The following is a 19,543-nucleotide window of genomic DNA, read 5'->3' as shown; positions in this document are numbered from 1 at the left end:
ACACAGACAATAATTTAGTGGTTACCAGAGGGTAAGGGGGTGGGGGGTGGGTGATGAGGGTAAAGGGGATCAAATATATGGTGATGGAAGGAGAACTGACTCTGGGTGGTGAACACACAATGGGATTTATAGACGATGTAATACAGAATTGTACACTTGAAATCTATGTAAATTTACTGACAATTGTCACCCCAATAAATTTAATATAAAGAAAAAATAATATAAAACACATGTTTCTGTGGTAAGCAAGTATAATTTTTACAACAAATAAGCATCAGTCTCAAGAGTAAAGGCAATACAATCTTTGCAACTAAAGTGTAATCTCATAGGAGAGCTTACCTTGGGGAAAAAATAAAACAATTCAACTTCATGACAACAGGATAGAGAGTAATTATAAATCCTACAAGAAAACCCCATTACCCCCATATGCCTACTGTTTATATTATTAAGATAACTATTGTTAAATATTTTTTCAGCTTTTACCCTTATCTAAGGAATAAGACACAAAGGCTAACTCAATGTATTATATTTTCAAAGTTCAATATTTCCCAGTATCTAAAATTCTTGCTATTATAAACTCATGTCCATTCATTCCAACTTTTAATTTACTCAAAACAAAATAAAATACTTAGAATTTATAACTTTTACTTCTACACAACACACAGGACATGCTGTAGTCCTCTCTCTAAACCTTTCCTACTTCAAGTATACAGCATTATTTGCAATCCCCAAACCTGCCATGTGAACCTCATCAATTTGTCCTTTCTCACATCCTGTCTTAACTACTACCTCCCTGCCCACCACTCATACACCTAGCCAAGACAGCTCAGGCACCCCCTGAATTCTGTACAAGTGATTACTATAACCCTGATAACTCTACATTTTTTCTCTCAATAAGTGTATAATGTTGGTCTTTCTGTGGTAGACTATATGCAACTTGAAGGCAGACACTGTGTTGTTATCTTGGTAACCTCAGCACCTAGCACATGATAACCTGCACATAGTAGGCTCTCACGTGTCAGTGTTATCCTTGCTGCTACCTCAGGAAGCACCAGACTGTCACAGAGTAGGCAGAGCAGACCCTCCTATTCAACAAGCAAATTAAATAATAGGTGGATATGTGCTTATTAACAGAGCTTGTGAAAAGGAGAGTGGAAAGAATTTCCTAATATTAGAAACTGTTAAGAAATTATTGTTAATCTTGTTGTGATGTTTGTGGTTAGATAGAAAACATATTCTTATTGTTAGAAATACATATTGAAGTATTTACAGTGAAATGTCCTGATATGTACGGAATTTACTTCATAAAATACTTCAACAAAGTAGATGAAGCAATATGACATAATTATTGTCAAATTTCATTATGTGTATATTCTAGTCTATTCCAACACCTAAAATGTAACTGGCAAGATGACAAGAACATATTAAAAATGTAGAAATTAATGTGATTATCTTTAGGTAAATCAGTAACAACATAACATTCTAACAGAAGAGAACATGACATGCTTGAAAAAGTACAATATAGTACAATTTAAAAGTAAGCAAAAATGTTTCACACTAGGATAACCAAAAGCACAGCATTCTAAACTACATAAGGGAGGCAGGAGAGGAATCTCTTATCTAGAAATAAATCATTTATATTTAACAAAGTAAATTTCAGATCTACATGAGACAAATAATGTAATCAATTATTTATTTCATTTAGGGAAAATACATTTTTCTTTACATATATTCTTGAACTTTCTTGTTCCATGTAAAACTAAAGTGTTCATTGATGTAAATTAATATAAATAATTTTAATATTACAAAATACTATGATTTGTATTCTAGGATCACTTCAGAAATATGAAATATTTTCTTATGTTAATATTATAATATCTCTGGATACTTTTAAAGACATTAAGTTAATAAAAAGGCATCTTCTATCCTTTCACCGTTTTACAGAACTATTACAAAAAAGAAAAAAAGATTGTCCTAATAACAAAATTAAAATTATAGCTTATCTATCTTACAATTAAGGGGTTAAGTCCTAGTTAAATATCTGTGCTGGTGTGACAAAGAAAGAATTATTTCTTCTTTTTATATTTCTCCTTTGCCACCAACTAACCCACGAAATTCAACACTCTGGATCATTAGCATGTTTCTCATTTAAAATATTTTGTCAACACATTCAGATTCATTTTAATAGAATTAGAAAATAGGAAAACGCTTTCGAGTTAAGAAGGATTATTTTATAATGTGGTTCATCTCTCTGACAATTTTGCTTAAAAGAGACTAGGCAATATCTTTTTTGTTTGTTTTCAATATCCAATTAATGTTTTTAGTTGTTTAGGGTTTTTTTTTGTAAGTAAAAATAGCATTACATATCTAGTGGAAAAAAGTCACTTGTTTCCTTTTCTGCATGCTCACCTTTTAAGCATGAACAAATGTCTACACTTTCCTATACTTTGAGGAAAGTAATCACTCTCAGACTTGTGAGTTGTTTACTATGAAGAGGGTTGGGAGTGTTGAGAATGTGATTCCAGGACACATTCGTTTCTCCTCACTTCACTGATAGTCTTATGCACCTTAAAGACAATGATAACGTGCAAAACAAAGAGCACTACTGCACATATGGTGTCCACGTCTCCAGAAATTTATACGGAACTAGAAATATTCTGTGTACTTGTGTATACTTTCTTCTTATGTCTTCTTTGGCTAAGTCAGCTAGCCAATGACTGTTAGCATCACAAGCAAAACTGTCAATATTATATATGCGTGTCCTGAAAGTTAAAAGAAAAGTTGAAATCAACATACTTGTATTTACTGGTGATAAACACTAATTTTCTATTTACTATGTGATAAACTATACATGAATTAATCGGGTGATTTGTGGTACCACACAAATGCAAAATTAGTAAGTTATGGAATACAGACAACCTTACCAGTATAGTTAGAGATTAGCAGCAATAGCAACACCAACTAAAATATGACACTTTACTTTTTAGTTTTGGAGATTAAGTGGCCAAATTAGAATCAATTAAGATACTTTCAGATTAAAAATCAATGAGAAAGTTTTGTCAAAAAAAGACACCTAGAAAGCTTCACTGAGACATTAACATGAATAATTTTGTGTAACAACATAAAAGAGATATCTTATAAGATCCCTAAATAGGACTTTAAAAAGATACCTTAAAACAAATTTTAGTATTTCATTAACGCTGGAAACTCTAAAATCCATCAAGTAAAAAGAAGAAATGAATACAATGTAAGCCAATCATCTCATGATGCAAATAGTCATAATGAGGGCATTCCTGTTTGGAAGCCCTAAGTATCAACCTTTTGTTTTTTTCCCCAAATATTTGTGACATTGTTAACAACTAACCATTACAATAAATTGAGTATAAAACACAAGATGAGAGCATACTAAAGAGTCGAGAATTGATGACGTCATGCTAATGAGAGGTTTACTATGTCAGTCATTCATTCAACAAAGAGAAACAGTGCTGACAATAATAGAGGTTTAAGTCTCTATTATCCTTTAACAGTCACAGACAAATCCTGAGGCAACTGTATTGACGGACATTTTGCGAGATACAGAAATGTGATGTTATAGAACCAGATACCTTTTATAATTTACCAAGTCTTACTTCTGAGGCATCAAAAGTTACATTTAAATTATGAAACATAGCATTTTGTGCTGTGTTGTCCTCATGAGTGTAATAAGACCTGAACAGCAGAGAAGAAAAACACTAATTGAATTACATAATTTTAATTTGAATCAAAAAGCAATACCAGCATTTTCCTGCAACCACATCTTTTTTTTTATAAACTAAAATGTATCATACAAGTTCATCACTTCTAAAAGAAGTGAAAAATCCTTTGATAGGCAAACACAAAGGATCACCAAGTGAAGAGGGTATATTATCACCTTTATACTCGTTAACTCTTTCCCCTGTCCTCATAAAGATCAAAATTTTAATTTAATCAATATGAAATCAGGAGAATAACCAGGAATGTACAAAGTTAGCTCTTACCCTGAAAAGCTTATATTTACTTCCCAAGTAAGGCAAGTGGAGTGTTTTTTTCAGTGCACATGTAAAAGGCAAATTCTTAGTAGTTTGCATGAATTTCCTCTTATTCAGAAACAGAGGAATTAGGTTTACTGCAAACATCAATAAAATTCTAAACAAATATTTCCTCCTTCTTTTTCAGCACTGTTCATCCTATTAAAAATATCATGGCCAATTATTTTACCAAAGAATATAAAGAAACTGATGACAGCCAAGAGCTAGCTAGCTAGCACCCTATAAACTCATTACTTTCCACCCCGTCACCTACGGAGCCCCAAAGCACTGGCTTTGGAAGGTAAATTCATAATGCTCTAATCCATAATGAGGCAGGAACAAGGAACAATGCAAGGAAGTACATAAAATGGGTGGTTTACTTTTTCTTCCAGAGTAGTTTTGCTGAGGCATCTATACCAACTCATTTTATATGACTGAGAATTCTGTACGTTTTGGCTGGGCTCTAAACCACATTCTTAGAAAGCTTCTGAAACGTCTAAGAGAAAGTCATACCGTGTTTCCCCTAAAATAAGATCTAGCCAGACAATCAGCTCTAACGCATCTTTTGGAGCAAAAATTAATATAAGACCAAGTCTCATTTTACTATAATATAAGACCTGGTCTAATATAATATAATACCCGGTCTTATATTAATTTTTGCTCCAAAAGATGCATTAGAACTGATTAGGGTTTCCAGGTGGGAATTCCCGCCCATTCTCGGGAATTTTTTTGTTTTCCCAGTCCGGAATCCTCGAGAAAAGTTGGTTGGGAAATTGGGGAAATCGGCTCCTTAAACCCAGGTGGTTGTTAGTATCAGCCGTCACTTTGTGGAAATGATTCATCATGCAGAACAGAAAACAGTTTGTATCTTGGGATTCGGGAATGGGAAAGCGAAAAAAATTCCTGAGAATGGGCGGGAATTCCCTCACGGAAACCCTAGAGCTGATTGTCCGGCTAGGTCTTATTTTCGGGGAAATACGGTATATTACTACACTTGCTATTATAGCCTCTAGACTACTTCATTGGCAGTAAACAAATATCTGTAAAAACTATTAAAAAAACCCAGAACCTAATGGTCAAATATTTTTACTAAAAGACTGAACCCTTTAGAGATTTAAAAAGCATTCACATATTTTAGCTTATAATAAGTTTAAATAATATTGTTAATTTAAGGAGAAAGGAGTTATATAGAGCAAAAAGTAGACAGCTCACCCAAGAATTAAAACCAGCAGTTAAGTAACAGCATTAAAACACAGTTGCTCTTAATTAATGAAAATATAGTAATTAAGACAGTTTAGAAATAACTCAAGTTTATATGAACTCCATAATTCATTTTCTGAACAGTAAAATCTGTAAGATAACAGTAGAGGATCAATTTAAATAATCCTCTTTGTCTACAGAACATGTCAGAGTCAACCATGACATTATACTTAGTATACACTGGGGGTGCCAAAAAAATGTATACACATTTTAAGAGTAGTTGTCTATGCTCAAGCAGTAGTTTGCCTTAATCAGAAGTGTCTGGATGCTGATAGTAACGACTTTGAGCACCTCTTGTAATTGCAGAAGTCAAACATGACTTGTATTCATCTTTTGTTATCGGTATATTTTGAGTATTACAATTTTAATAGTTTTTTTCCTTAAAATGTGTATACAGTTTTTTGGCACCCTCTGTCTATTTATATTCAATGCAGATCATATGTTTCAAATAATAGCAGTTTTTTTCTTATGCATTACTGTTTTACCATCTGAGGGCTTGCCACATACCAAGCAATGTTCTAACCTCTTTACAGTTGGCAACTCATTTGATCCTTACTGTATGAGAACACTGAGGCATAGAGAAGTTTAGTTCCTCACAGTCACGTGGCACCTAAACAGTAGACCCAGGATCGAACCAAACAGCCAGGTTCCAGAACCTACCCTCTTAAACATTCGGCAATTTTGGGCTAGATTGGCATGTACTAATATATATAATTCAGAAAAAGGCCTAAGAACAGGCAATTTAACAATATGTTAGAAGTTGGCTTTTCCTAGAGTTTTTTGATTTGGTATAACACACATACTATCATAAATTGTACTAAGGAAAAAGGTGAGTTGATTAATAGATTGCAAAGGGACATTTGGGCTTTCAAATAATTTTCCTTTGAACTGTTGTTAATGTCCTTGAATATATTCAGAAATTTGAAAAAAACACACAAAGTCTATTCATCCAGGGTAGCAATTTCAGACAAAAGAAATAAAGGGATAGCATATTGAAAAATACAGTTAAGCTAAGAAAGTTATCTACTCATGATATAGTATCAAGTTTTACCGGAAAGAAGCTAAGGATAAATGTTTTAAATCATTAGAATTTCTGCTCACCCTGATTTTCCATAGTCCCAGAAAATTCTGCCTAGAATTAGGGTACCAATTATTATAGTACCAGCAACAAGTCCTTGAGGGGAAAAATTTGGTAACACAGTTAACATAAATATGAGCAATTACATGTATAGTGTAATTTCACAATAACAAACATACTGGTTATGAGGCAAGTTAAAGAAAATATAGAAGACAAGAATTATATTTTGTATATGGTTTCCTCATGTTACAAGTTTGAGAGTAAAAAATGCATGTTATTTATCCTTAATCCTGTCTTCTCAGGAAAAATGAAATAAAATATTTAAAATGAAGTATCACAATGATCAAATAAAATTTGTTTGACAGGTTTTAAAAGATTCTAAAGTGTTTCAACGCCACCATGCACAATTTTAAAAGCTTTGCTGATTGATTTTCATATACCGTATGTATCTCCTCCTCACTCCACTCTCCAATGTCCTTGAACTCTACTTTTGATCTGTCTACAAAGGAAATTAGAGATGACACTAGAAAAGCAAACTGAAGCTAATGTGTCTAATAGGTATATTTGGTTCCAAATCAGCAAATATAAATGTCACACAATTGCACAATCATAAGGATACATGATTTAAAAAACAAAAACAAAAACAAACAAACAACAACAAAAAAACTGTTTCCACCACAGGTAAGTTTTTGCACTATTTTACCCAATCAATTTCTTTAACTGATGCCCTACCACCATGCCAGAAGCTTGGAAAGACTGTATTCATAAAATAAATTATGGCTCTTCAAAATTTTTAGTTTCTTTTCCTTTGACCACGTCCCATTAACCTCACCATTTTCTACTGCTGCAAAAACACTCCATTTTCTATTTGAATGATAAAGATAGAAATTTAATAGGGATCCAAAATACCTCGATGACAGAAGTAAAAGCCTATTTCTAGAACACTGGTCAATGCATACATGTAAATCTATAAGAAAGTGTGTGAAGGTGGATGGTTTAACAGAAAACCAGAGTGACATACAGAAATATGAGAAACATAAGTCTACATAAATGATTCCTTAGTAAATTAATAAGGGAGTATTATCTCCCAAATTAGAAACAAAAAAACTTTAAGTTATGAAGGCAATAGATTATGAAATCAAAATTCGCTTGGTATCTATAGGAAACCATCCCAAAAGTTAATCAGTGTCAATTTAATATTTATGAAACTTGGGATAAATGAAACTGTAAATTTTGAATTAAATTATGATTATGATTCCATGTTCTTAGTCATTAACTGAAGAGCTCTGAGGTAGGAAAAGTACATAATTTTAAAAACGGTTTTCTCCAAGTGAAAGAGATATTTTAGTAATGTCCCCCAATGTAGAATTACTTTTACGTACTGTTTAAAATGTTGCAAAGCAATTTTCCACCTATTACCTCATTTGGTCACCTCCAATAACTAGCACAGTGCTTGGCAAATAATAGAAAGTGTTTAGTAAATATTTATTAATTTCACAGAATGATGTTCTTTTTGCAGACAAGAAAACTAAGAGCACTAAAATATAGAGTATCATCTTCATTTCTGAAGAACCCAAGTCATAATTCTACCTACAAGATCTGGTGTTAATTAAATGATGCTTGTCTCCTTTTCTGAAGAAGTGTGTGTTCACCTAGTCACTTCAAAAAGTATCACTTATATCTAATAAGGTAGAAATGTAGTCCATGTGCTATGAGAAACTAAGAAAGTTGTAGAGAGGTTTTTTTCTCCCTTCTAACCTTATTTAACATAACAGAGTAAAGGGACTAAGGTCTGTGGATAGGTGATTTCACACTGGAAAGAGACTTTTGCAGAAGAAAAATGAATGTGCTTGAGTAAACCTTATATTTTCAGACTTATAAGTCAGGATTCAGTACCACTTCCTCAGCAACATGTATAAGTCCCTTTAAGTGTCTTGCTATTATCACTGGATTTTCTGTGCCTCCGTTATTTCTTCAAATTTTTAAAATAAGGGAAATTCACTTCCCATTTCTGACTAAACAGATCACAGAAAAATTACATGATTACCTAACTTCTTAACTCTGAATAACAGGTAGGTAATTGAAGTCACTTTATAGTGGGATTTAAGTTTGTTATGCATAGACAGGTAATAAGATACAGTGAAGACCCTTTATCAGCATCACACTCATTTCAAATCCCCACTGGTGATTCAAGACTCTTCAAAGTACACTTGAATTTGGGCTAGTGCGTAATATATGCTATATTCTGGTAGACATAACGCATTAGGAAATAAGGATCTATGTTGAAAGGATGCGAAAAATGTAGTTTAGATTTTTCACCGAGTATTCTCTTTTTTATTTAATATTCCTTTAATGAAACGTTTAATTTCCATAAGGGACTTAGGAATGTCACAATACCAGATTTAAGCAACGTAGGGGGGAGAAGCAATACTTGTAAAGAATCTGGAGTATATTAATTGTCAGATTTGAGTTGTGCAGTTTATTATCTCCTACTGGGACAAGAATCTCTCTAGACTTGCAAGTAGCAGAAGCTAGTCATCTGCCTTTATTTAAGCACCTAAGAGATGTGACCTTGGGCAAGTTCTAAATCTTGCCAAGCCACAGTTCTCTCAGATGAAAAATGGGACATAATTATATTATAAAATTGTGTGAAAAGTTAATAAAATGTCTAAAAAATATCTGAAAAATTTTTTAAAGGGGAGAAGGCAATAATAAAAAAAAGAGAGAGAGAGAGAGAAAACACTGTTATAGAACCAGCAGAAGAATATCTTTAAAATTCACAATACAGGCTTCACTTACATGACAAATAAGGAAATTCTGAGATTAGTCCGTTTCTCTTTCTTAGCAGAATTAAATGGGGGAAAATTCAAATACTTTGAAAGTTATAATATTATCTGTATTATTTACTTACGCTGCAGTACAATCAATAAAAGCAATTTCCTTGCAGTGGAGTTTTCTTCTTTAAAATAAGAAAAGTGACCTGATTTACACAATAAATTTTATTGTCATATATCTGATTTAAGAGGAAAGGAACTCCTCTTTATTTCTGAGCACAAGTTAGAATTACAACTAACCCTGAAGAAAAGTTTCTGGGAAATCACATAGTGTATACCTCAAGAATTTCAGAGAAAATAGTAAGTATTTCAGATCTTCACTGAATACCACTGAGCAGATGAGAAAAAACTCATCTATTACACTCATCACAACAACCATAATGTCGTGAACTAAATCATGAGATTTGCATTTAGAACACATTTATTTCAATTTAAAATATAGAATGAACAAATTGAATTCCAACTGTATGAATCTTTCACGATAAATCTTTCAGCTTAAGGGAGGTTTATTCAAAATATAAAAGAACTATAATAAATAATAATAAAATAATAATTTAAAAATACCTGCTTTCAGTGATATAGTCCTTTGGCTAATTCATGCATGCATAAGATAGGAGATTGCAGATTACAAGGACATAATTTTAAAATATACATTTTTTGTAAGAGTTCATCTTCTATTGGATATTTTATGATTAATTATAAAATATCTGAGGATAAAAACTGTATTAATAACTTTCTTCTTTTTATGGTTCTTCATCCCTAGTATGATTCATTGAGACAGTAGGCACTCAATTGATTGATTGGCCCAATGATTTTAAGTTTTCCTAACATTACCTTGGAACAAGAACATGGTTGGGAACACTCAGGAATGGACCAAGTACCTAATGGTGTCCATGAAACAAGTTGATAAAATACATTTACCCATAAACACCGCTTTTTAATAGTTTTCCTAAGACAGTTAAAAGACAATATTCTCTTCCAGAAATATGTATTGTACATCCAACAGTGATGACAATGTCTTTTAAATTCCAAACACTTACCAGATACAATGGTGCTGACCCCTAAAGAAAAACAAAAAAAGAATTACAAAAATAAAAACGTTAGAGTCATTGATTTGTTAGCAGTTTTATACATATATATACATACACACACATGTATATATATAAACTGTACTTAAAAGTTCAAAAGTCATTCAGATTTCCATAACCAAAAGAAATAATTATATTTATGGAAACAATTATGTATTATGCACAATCAATTAACACACACACCAGTGCCTATATCTATTCAACAGAGTCAACATTATAAAAACATAATGCACAACAGTTACATGAATACTGAAACAAATGCCATGTAAATGATTATGTTATTTAATGACAAGAAACAAAATCAAAAGCTTAAATAGTAACTGCTGATCCAATCCTATGATCAAGAAACTATCAGAAACTGAAGTCTCTTTCAACTCTATCTAGTCTATGAAGACTCTATCAAAACTTAAATTATTATATCACATTATTTACTTACATCTTTCAACGACTATGAATGAGGCATTGCAAAACAGCTTCACTTTCAGGTAAATATAGAGGTTGCCAAAAAAAAATGTATACACATTTTAAGAAAGGAAAAACGTGTATTAAAATTATAATACAGTGAATGATGCCAGCATTCCTTTGATTAACACCATCTTTTGAGTAAACGTCATACTACACTTTGCTACGTAATTCAATTTAACTTCAAAAAGTAATACATAGATAACATCTCTTAAAATGTGTATATTTTTTGGCACCTTTGGTATATTTATAATAAATAAATTGCTCTCTTAAGTGGTGAACAAATTTACTCAATGTACCATGGAGAACAGGAAATAGTGCATAGCAGAAAAAGCATAGAATCTGGAGATAGCAAACATGTTTAACCCCAATTTTGTCCCTATTAACTATGCATTGTATATGAATCATATAAGTTAATCTCTGAGCCTCTAATTTATCATCTATAAAATGAAACTTATTTTGCAAGGTTGCTGTAAGGACAAAGGGAGATTTGACTTTGAGTGGTGAATACACAATGCAATATACAGATGATGTATACATACATCCTATAGGATTGGACATTTGAAACCTATATAATTAACCAATAATATTAACCAATGTCACCCCAATAAATTTAATTAAAAATTTTTTTAAAAGCAGTGGTATGATGTTTAAAGAATAAATTAATTGCAAATAAGAGACTTGATCCCAAGATCAGATGAGATCAGGCATGTTCAGGGTAGAATGGCCATACTAAAATTAACTCAAAATGGGTCAAAGACCTAAACATAAGACCTGAAACAATAAACTGCATAGAAAAAAGCATAGGTACTAAACTTATGGACCTCAGGTTCAGAGAGTATTTTATGTATTTGACCTTAAAGGCAAGGGAAGTAAAAGCAAAAATAAATGTAAGGGACTATATCAAACTAAAAAGCTTCTGCACAGCAAAAGAAACCATCAACAAAATAAAGAGGCAACCAACTGAATGGGAGAAGATATTTGCAAACAGCGCCTCTGATAAGGGGCTAATATCCAAAATATATAATGAACTCAACAACAAAAAAATAAACAATCCAACTTAAAAAATGGGTAGAGGACTTGAATAGACAACTTCTCCCAAGAAGACATACAAATGGCCAACAGATATACGAAAAATGCTCAACTTCACTAACTATTAGTAAAATGCAAATCAAAACCACAATGAGATATTACTTCACACCTGTTAGAAAGGAACCCTCAAACACTGCTGGTGGAAATGTAAATTGGTACAACCACTATGGAAAACAGTATGGAGGTTCCTCAAAAAATTAAGAATAGAATTATCATATAACCCAGCAATTCCTCTTCTGGGCATCTACCCCAAAAATCTAAAAGCATTTGTCCGTAAAGATATATGTACTCCTGTGTTCATTACAGCATTATTCACAGTGGCCAAGACATGGAAACAACCACTTTCCTTCAATAGATGACTGGATAAAGAAGATGTGGTGCATATACACAATGGAATATTACTCATCCATAAGAAAAGATGGAATATTGCCATTTGCAACAGCATGGATGGATCTTGAGATTATTATGCTAAGCAAAATAAGTCAGACAGGAAAAGTCAAGAACCATATGACTTCACTCATATGTGGAATATAAAACTGAAAGCAACAAAGGAACAAGACAAACAAAGACACAAAAACTCATGAACACAGACAACAGTTTAGCGTTATTGGAGGGTAAGGGGTGGGGAGGTAGTGGAAGAGGGTAAAAAGGGTCAAATATATGGTGAGGGAAGAACTGATTCTTGGTGGTGAACACACAATTTAATATACAAATGATGTTTTATATAAATGTACACTTGAAACCTATATAATTTTACTAACCAATGTCACCTCAATAAATTTAATAAAAAAGAAAAACCAAAGAAACTTGATCCCAAATATTGGTTGTATTTTTATCTTAACAATTGACTCAAGTTTAATTTAAAGGTGTTAAATTATCTTGTATTTTTAGCAGAAAAATATTTCAACAAAGTTAGCTCTATAACAAATTTACATAAAGTGAAACATTTCTCCTTGCCCTGCTATATTAAAAGTTGGGTATATTAAATCTAAAAATTTTAGGCCCAGAGGTGTCTTAAAATTTTAAAAAGTCAGCAAACATAATCAAGTGTTAAAATTAATGAGCTAAATTTAAACGTACAAACATAAGCCACAAACACAATATTGAGTGCAAAAAGTCAAGTTAGACAATAGAAATATGACATGTTTATGTGAATTATAAAAAATACAAAACAATATTTTGCACTACTTACGGATACATACATGTGCCATAAGAATAGAAACATAGAAAGCTTGCACACTGCCTCAGGGCTTAATTGCCTTAGGCCAAGAGACATGGGAGTAGTGAAATGTGTAAAGGAACTTTAACAAAAATATCTATAATGGTTAAATTCTTACGAATATCCAAGTAATGGCAAAATAGGCTTCAAGGTAGCAATTATGAAATGTATGAATGAAATCACTATGAAAACATGGTAATAATGTGCAAAATTATTTTTAAAACCACAATTATTTGATGCCATTGAAAAGTGACCAAAACCGGGTAGAAATTGAAGTTCCCCTTTTAAAGAGAGGAACTAAATGAGGTGAGATTTTGAGTATTTGTGTGTATTTGTCCTTTTACCTAATGGAAAAAAAGAAATGTACAAAAGAAATTTCAACAATAATATCTGTAATGTTTTAAGTTTTTAAAAACTATCTGGGTAATAGCAAAACAGACTTCAACATAGCAAATCTGGACGAAATATTGAAAACAATAGTAACAATGGTTTGAAGGTCCTGGAGAACAAACTAATAAGTGCAGGCAGAAACTGATCAAAGCTGAGAGAGCGAACTGTATGGAATGAGATTTTGCATATAATTATATGCAGCTGAGGGAAATACCTAGGCCATGTGGTATAACGAGCAGAAAGCCACAGTCTTACTGGATTGAGAAGTCAGAGGATGAACAGAACATCTAGAAACTGAGGGGACAAATCTCAGGGGCTACTAATATTCTATTTCTTGACATTTGTGGTGGATAAGCAAATACATGTTTTAGAAAAGATATTGAGCCGCACATGTATGTTTTTTGCAGTTTTTCTGTATGTGTGTTGAGGTCAATGAAAATGTTAAAATGATTTTTAAAAATTATTTCCTGGCTCAGTTCTATTGAGATTTTCCAAGGAACCAAAAAAGTAAGTTATCTCTGTTGGAGAACAAGAATGTCTATAAAAAGGGCTATATATTAGGCAAGTTGTGAGACAAACAACATCCTGGTGGACTGGAACACATGAATTAGTAAGAGGGGTTTCATAAGAGGGGTCTATGGCATATTTTATTCCACTTTTATAAAACAAGCTTTTATTTAAAGAGCCTTGTGTTAATATGAACTATTTCAAAGAACTCTGTGTTTTCAATTACTTAGATGCTCTATCTACCAAGTTAGCAACTTTAGGGAATCTGAGAGATCTTTTGGCATACTTGAGGGATGGGTATCTTTCAACCAACCAAACCCAGAAATCAACCTTAAAGAGGGTACATACTTGGTTCTTTAAAGGGTCTTGAAGAATTCAATGACTCCCTAAAGCTAATATAGAGAACAAAATTTCTTCACCAACTTTAATTTAGTACTATTTTTACGGGCCATACCTTTTTCTATATTATAGCAAAATGTTTCTTTTGTAAAGATATGACGTAACACAACCCAAGTCTGCCTCTGAAGAATGTCCAGAACATTAGTATGAAAAAACTCAGGTTACAATAAATCGCAGACTAATTTTGAGATCCTGGTCAAGTTGAAATTTCCACCATAGCACATTAGATTCATACTCAGGAACCACATCAATGTCAACTCACCTACAGAAAGGGTTCTTGGACGAAATGATGTGGTTCCCCTGGTAACAGCTTGACTCTGTGTTGCTGTAATATGAGCAGAGGGCACTGTTTGTGGTGTATGTGGACGCTTAATCACTGGGTCATGTACAGAAATGAACTTTTGTGTTACTGCGACTTGTGTAGCAGAAGTATTTGCAATGATGGGAGTCTGGGATGCTGGTGGGGTCTCTGTAGATAAAACATGAGATATAGGGGATGTTTTGGCTATTGTGGCTGAATCGTTTGCTGTGATGGTTTTCTGAGGAGTTGATGAGGCTTCTTTGGCTGCAACATTTACAGTGGTGGGTTTCTGAGGAATTAGTGGGGCCTTTGTAGCAGTAGCATTTACTGTGATGGGTTTCTGAGGAGCTGATGGGGCTTCTGAAGCTGGAATATTTACTCTGGTGGGTTTCTGAGGAGTTGGTATGGCCTTTGTAGCAGTAGCATTTACTGTGATGGGTTTCTGAGGAGCTGATGGGGCTTCTTTGGCTGCAACATTTACAGTGGTGGGTTTCTGAGGAATTAGTGGGGCCTTTGTAGCAGTAGCATTTACTGTGATGGGTTTCTGAGGAACTGATGGGGCTTCTGAAGCTGGAATATTTACTCTGGTGGGTTTCTGAGGAGTTGGTATGGCCTTTGTAGCAGGAGCATTTACTATGATGGATTTCTGAGGAGTTGATGAGGCTTCTGTAGCTGAAATATATACTGAAGTGGGTTTCTGAGAAGTTGGTATGGCCTTTGTAGCAGGAGCATTTACTATGATGGGTTTCTGAGGAGTTGATGGGGCTTCAGTACCTGGAATATTTACTGTGGTGGTTTTCTGAGGAGTTAGTGTGACCCCGGAATTTTGAGAACTTTCTGTGGAGGAAAAAAATGTTTTAAAAAATTAGCTAAATAATGCTGTCCAAATTAAGATTTGGAACCAGTTGCTTTCTCAATGGCTCTTCTCTTTGCCCCCCCACTACAAACACCTAAATATGACATTTAGGAAACTAAATATTATTGCACATTTCCAAAGGAACTTAAATGTTACATTGTTTTTGTTTTTATATAATTTATACCTACAGAAAACTAAATACACCAAAGTAGTACTGAGATATTTAAACTGTTTTCTGTGCGTAGAAAGAAAACCGAAATTAGAGTTAGTGAGCTCATTCTGTGACACACCCCAAATAAAGATATTTTTTCTCATAAATCGTCTTCCTTTACTCATACCAAGACTAAAGGACAGCAGGATGTAACCATTGGACTAACACAGATTATCACAACATAGTGACTTTTCCCAGAGTTTTCAGGATATGTTAGTGACCTTGGGAACTTGTTTTGTTTCACTTCTTTTTTAAAGTAATAAAGTCAATTGGAATAAAACAACTCCCTTTTTCTCCTCTTGAGCTCGTTACCAACTTTACATACATCAGTTTTGTTCCTCTTTGGATTTTAGGTCAGCTAACAAATATCTGAAGTGAAACTTCCGTTAAGATCCTACTCAAAGTTACAAAGAGAAAGATATATGTGGAATCTAAAGAACAAAATAAACAAACAAGCAAAATAGAAACAAACTCATAGATACAGAGAATATTTTGATAGCTGCCATATGAAAGGGGGGTTAGGAAGGGTGGGTGAAAAGGGGAAAGGGTCTAAGAAGTACAAATTGGTAGGTACAAAATAGTCACAGGGATGTCAAGTGTAGCATAGGGAAAATAGTCAATATTGTAATAACTGTATGGTGACCGATAGTACTAGACTTTCAGGGTGATCACTTTGTAAGTTATATAAATATCTAATCACTATGTTGTACACCTGAAACTAATATAATATTGTGTGCCATTCTAATTGAAAATAAAACAATTATTTAAAAAAAGAGATCCTATTCTGATAATAGCATAGTAAAATTTTAGGTTTTCAGTGCTGTTTGACTTTGGGTTGCTTAAACAACTCCCTCTTAAGGCAGTATTGAATCATGCTTAAGACTATTACACCACATACAAGACCATGTTCTGTAATCCCTCTAAACTTCAGTTTTCTCAGTAAACTTCAGTTTTCTCAGTTTCATCAGTAAAATGAGCATAAAAACAGAGCAGATTTTATAACATTACTGTAAGGAAGAAGGGAAATAATTTAGTTATTTCACACAGTGTCTGCCCCTGAAACAACACGTTATATCATCCAATACTGCTACTGCCAGCACCATAAACATACATTCTGCTCTAGGCTCTCAGATGTCATTTGTTTCCTTTACCTATCTCACAGGATACTATAAGGGATAACTCAAGTAAAATACTAGAAAGTAACATAGTGCTTAGCAGTCACTCAAAAAAAATTATATATATTATTATTAGTGTAAGGGAAGTTTTATATGGACTTTTCTTCTAAGACTATCATACATAAAATTTATTCTTTGTTCTACCAAGTTAGTTCTCATTTTTGATCCAGAGTACTTTATACTACGTGAGTTTAAATTTTCTGGAAGTTACTCTCCTAGTATCGTTTTGTTATTTGGTGTCTAGTTTAATTTCATTAAACAGCAGACAGCATGCTCTGAATAATTTTAATCTTCTGAAATGCACTGTGATTTAGAGCCCAGTACATGATCAATGTTTCATGTACACTTGAAAAATTTTGCCATGTGTCCCTTTAGGATTCAATGCTCTTATCATCAAGTTTTTTAAAGTTTAATTGTTGTTCACATCTTCCATATTCTTACTGATTTTTTGGTTGCTTGTTCTATTAGTTATTGAAGGAGATATGTGGAATTGTAGAACTATAATTGTGGATTGTTTATTTTTCTTTCTGTCTATTTTTGCTATATGTACAGACTGAAGCTATTTTTTAAGTGCACATAGATTTCAGATTGTGATATATTTCTGTTGAACTGATCCCTTTATCATTATGAACTGTTTTATCTTAAAATGTACTTTGATATCAATAGAGTTGCAACAGCTTTGTGTGTGTGTGTGTGTGTTACTTGTTTGTATAGTCTATTTTTCCATTCTTTACTTTCACCTATTCAGTGTTCTTATCATTAAACTGTGGCTCTTATAAATAGCAAATAGTTAAGTTTTATTTTATTAATCTAATCTGACAATCTTAGTCAAATCACACTTAATGTAATCAGATATAGTTGGGTTTATATCAAATACCTCGCTATTATGAGTTTTCTATTCCACCCATCTATTTTACTTTTCTTTTTGTTTCTCTCTTATTGCCTTTTGGATTAAATATTCATTATCATTCCTTTATTAGTTTGTGATTTATACATTCTTTTGCTATTATTTTCATGACAACCCTAGAGATTATAATATATATTAGACTGTAAGTCAATTATGCAAATTAACATTTTTACCACTTTTTAGTACTGCTAAAACCTTGTAACTTTTAAATTCAAGTTACCTCTTTCTGCCTTTTGGTTTGTTGCTATTGTATATTTGTATTCTACATATAATTCAAACTCCACAAGACATTGTATTTATTCTTTTGTAAAGTCAGTATTCATTTACCTTTGCCATTGTTCTTCATTTCCTCTTGGATTTTCATGTTTTACCTGGGATTATTTTCATTCTACTTGAAGGATTTCCTTTAGTTTTTCATTTTGTATAGGTCTGGTCTGCTGGTGACAAGTTCCCTTAGTGTTTTTGTATGAGAACATCTTTATTTTGCATTCAGTTTTTTTTTCTTTTCTTTTCTTTTTTTTAATTTTTGCATTCAGTTTTAAAGAGTATGTTCATTGGGTATAGAACTCTAGGTGAGCAGTGATTTTCTTACAGTATTTTAAAGATTTCTTATTAATGTCATTTGGCTTCCATAATTTTTGTTGAGAAGTCAGTGATCAGTTTTAGTGTTGTTCCTTTGACAATGTATGTTTTTGCATCTCGGTGCTTTTATTATTACTTTGAGTTTCCAAACTTTTGCTATGAGGTACCTGGAAATGGTTTTATTTTTATTCTGCTAGAGTCCTGAGAGCTTTGGGAATCTGTTGGTTGATGCATTTCATTAGCTTTGGAAAATTCACATTATCTTTTTGAATATTTCTTCTGTTCCTGCTTCTCTCTCTCTCTCTCTCTCTCTCTCTCTCTCTCTCTCTCTCTCTCTCTCTCTCTCTCTCTTTCTCTCTCTTTCTCTCTCTCCTCTTTTTCTAACATGTTAGAACAGTTTAACATGTCTGAAACATCTCAAACTTTTATCCTTATTTTAAATTCTTTTTACTCTTTGTGCTGCAGTGTGAGCATTTTTAATTAACCTCTACTCCAGTTCCTAATACTCTCTCCTGCTGTGTTCAAATCACTGTTAAACCTATCTATTGTGTTCTTAATTTTAGATATTATATTTTCCAGTTGTAGAATGCCTATTTTACCCCATTTTTATAGATCTGAATTCTCTATTGATGTTCTCTGTTTGTCTTTTCCTTTAATGTCTTAAACTTATTTTAAAGCCCTTGTCTGCTAATTCAGTTATCTGGATCTTCTTTATCTGGTTTTGTTTTCTTCTAATCTGGTTATATTTTCTTGCTTCTTTCCATGTCTAATAATTGTTTTTATTGTATGCCATACATTGTATATAAAACATTTAGATGATATGATCTTCCAAAGAGACGGTCCCCTTTTCTGGTAGGCAGATTGGTTTGCGGTGATCACATCCTCAGTCTATGAGGGATTGAGCTGGGTTACAGTCTTAGTGAGATTTGTCTCTACTTCTGCTTTTGCCTCTGCTCCTTGGGAGTGACTCTTCTGGGCTTCTGATTGCAGCCTGGTAGATCTTTGTTTCTTGAGCCCTGAGATACTATGGCAGATCCAGGTCTATCCTTCAGAAATCCTGTAACCCAACAACCTAGCCTCCTTCCCCAAACAGCTTCAGAATGGACACAATACAATGTCTTAAGGGGGAGACTGGC

The 19,543-nt window shown here is 33.0% G+C and overlaps 1 protein-coding gene across 5 annotated transcripts in view; it reads right to left on the bottom strand.

Annotated features, from left to right (window-relative positions):
* Positions 1-237: 237 nt before the first annotated feature.
* The window catches only part of CD55 (CD55 molecule (Cromer blood group)), a 47,445-nt gene continuing 28,139 nt past the window's right edge, over positions 238-19,543 (bottom strand). Inside the window, exons 6-11 of one of the 5 annotated variants that reach the window (XM_081025154.1) lie at positions 15,451-15,513; positions 14,638-14,844; positions 10,259-10,279; positions 6,408-6,480; positions 3,606-3,708; positions 239-2,762 (exon numbers count right to left, since the gene is read on the bottom strand). In XM_081025154.1, the coding sequence (XP_080881280.1) occupies positions 3,609-3,708; positions 6,408-6,480; positions 10,259-10,279; positions 14,638-14,844; positions 15,451-15,513 (464 nt within the window). In that variant the 3' untranslated portion in view covers positions 239-2,762; positions 3,606-3,608. Of the gene's footprint in view, positions 2,763-3,605; positions 3,709-6,407; positions 6,481-10,258; positions 10,280-14,618; positions 14,845-15,450; positions 15,514-19,543 lie in introns of all 5 variants that reach the window. The other 4 variants (XM_081025157.1, XM_081025158.1, XM_081025155.1 and 1 more) reach the window with 4 other exon arrangements.

The sequence above is a fragment of the Rhinolophus hipposideros genome (genome assembly GCF_964194185.1).
Source record: "Rhinolophus hipposideros genome assembly, chromosome: 19".
Taxonomy (NCBI): domain Eukaryota; kingdom Metazoa; phylum Chordata; class Mammalia; order Chiroptera; family Rhinolophidae; genus Rhinolophus; species Rhinolophus hipposideros.
This window is presented reverse-complemented; position numbering and strand designations above follow the sequence as displayed.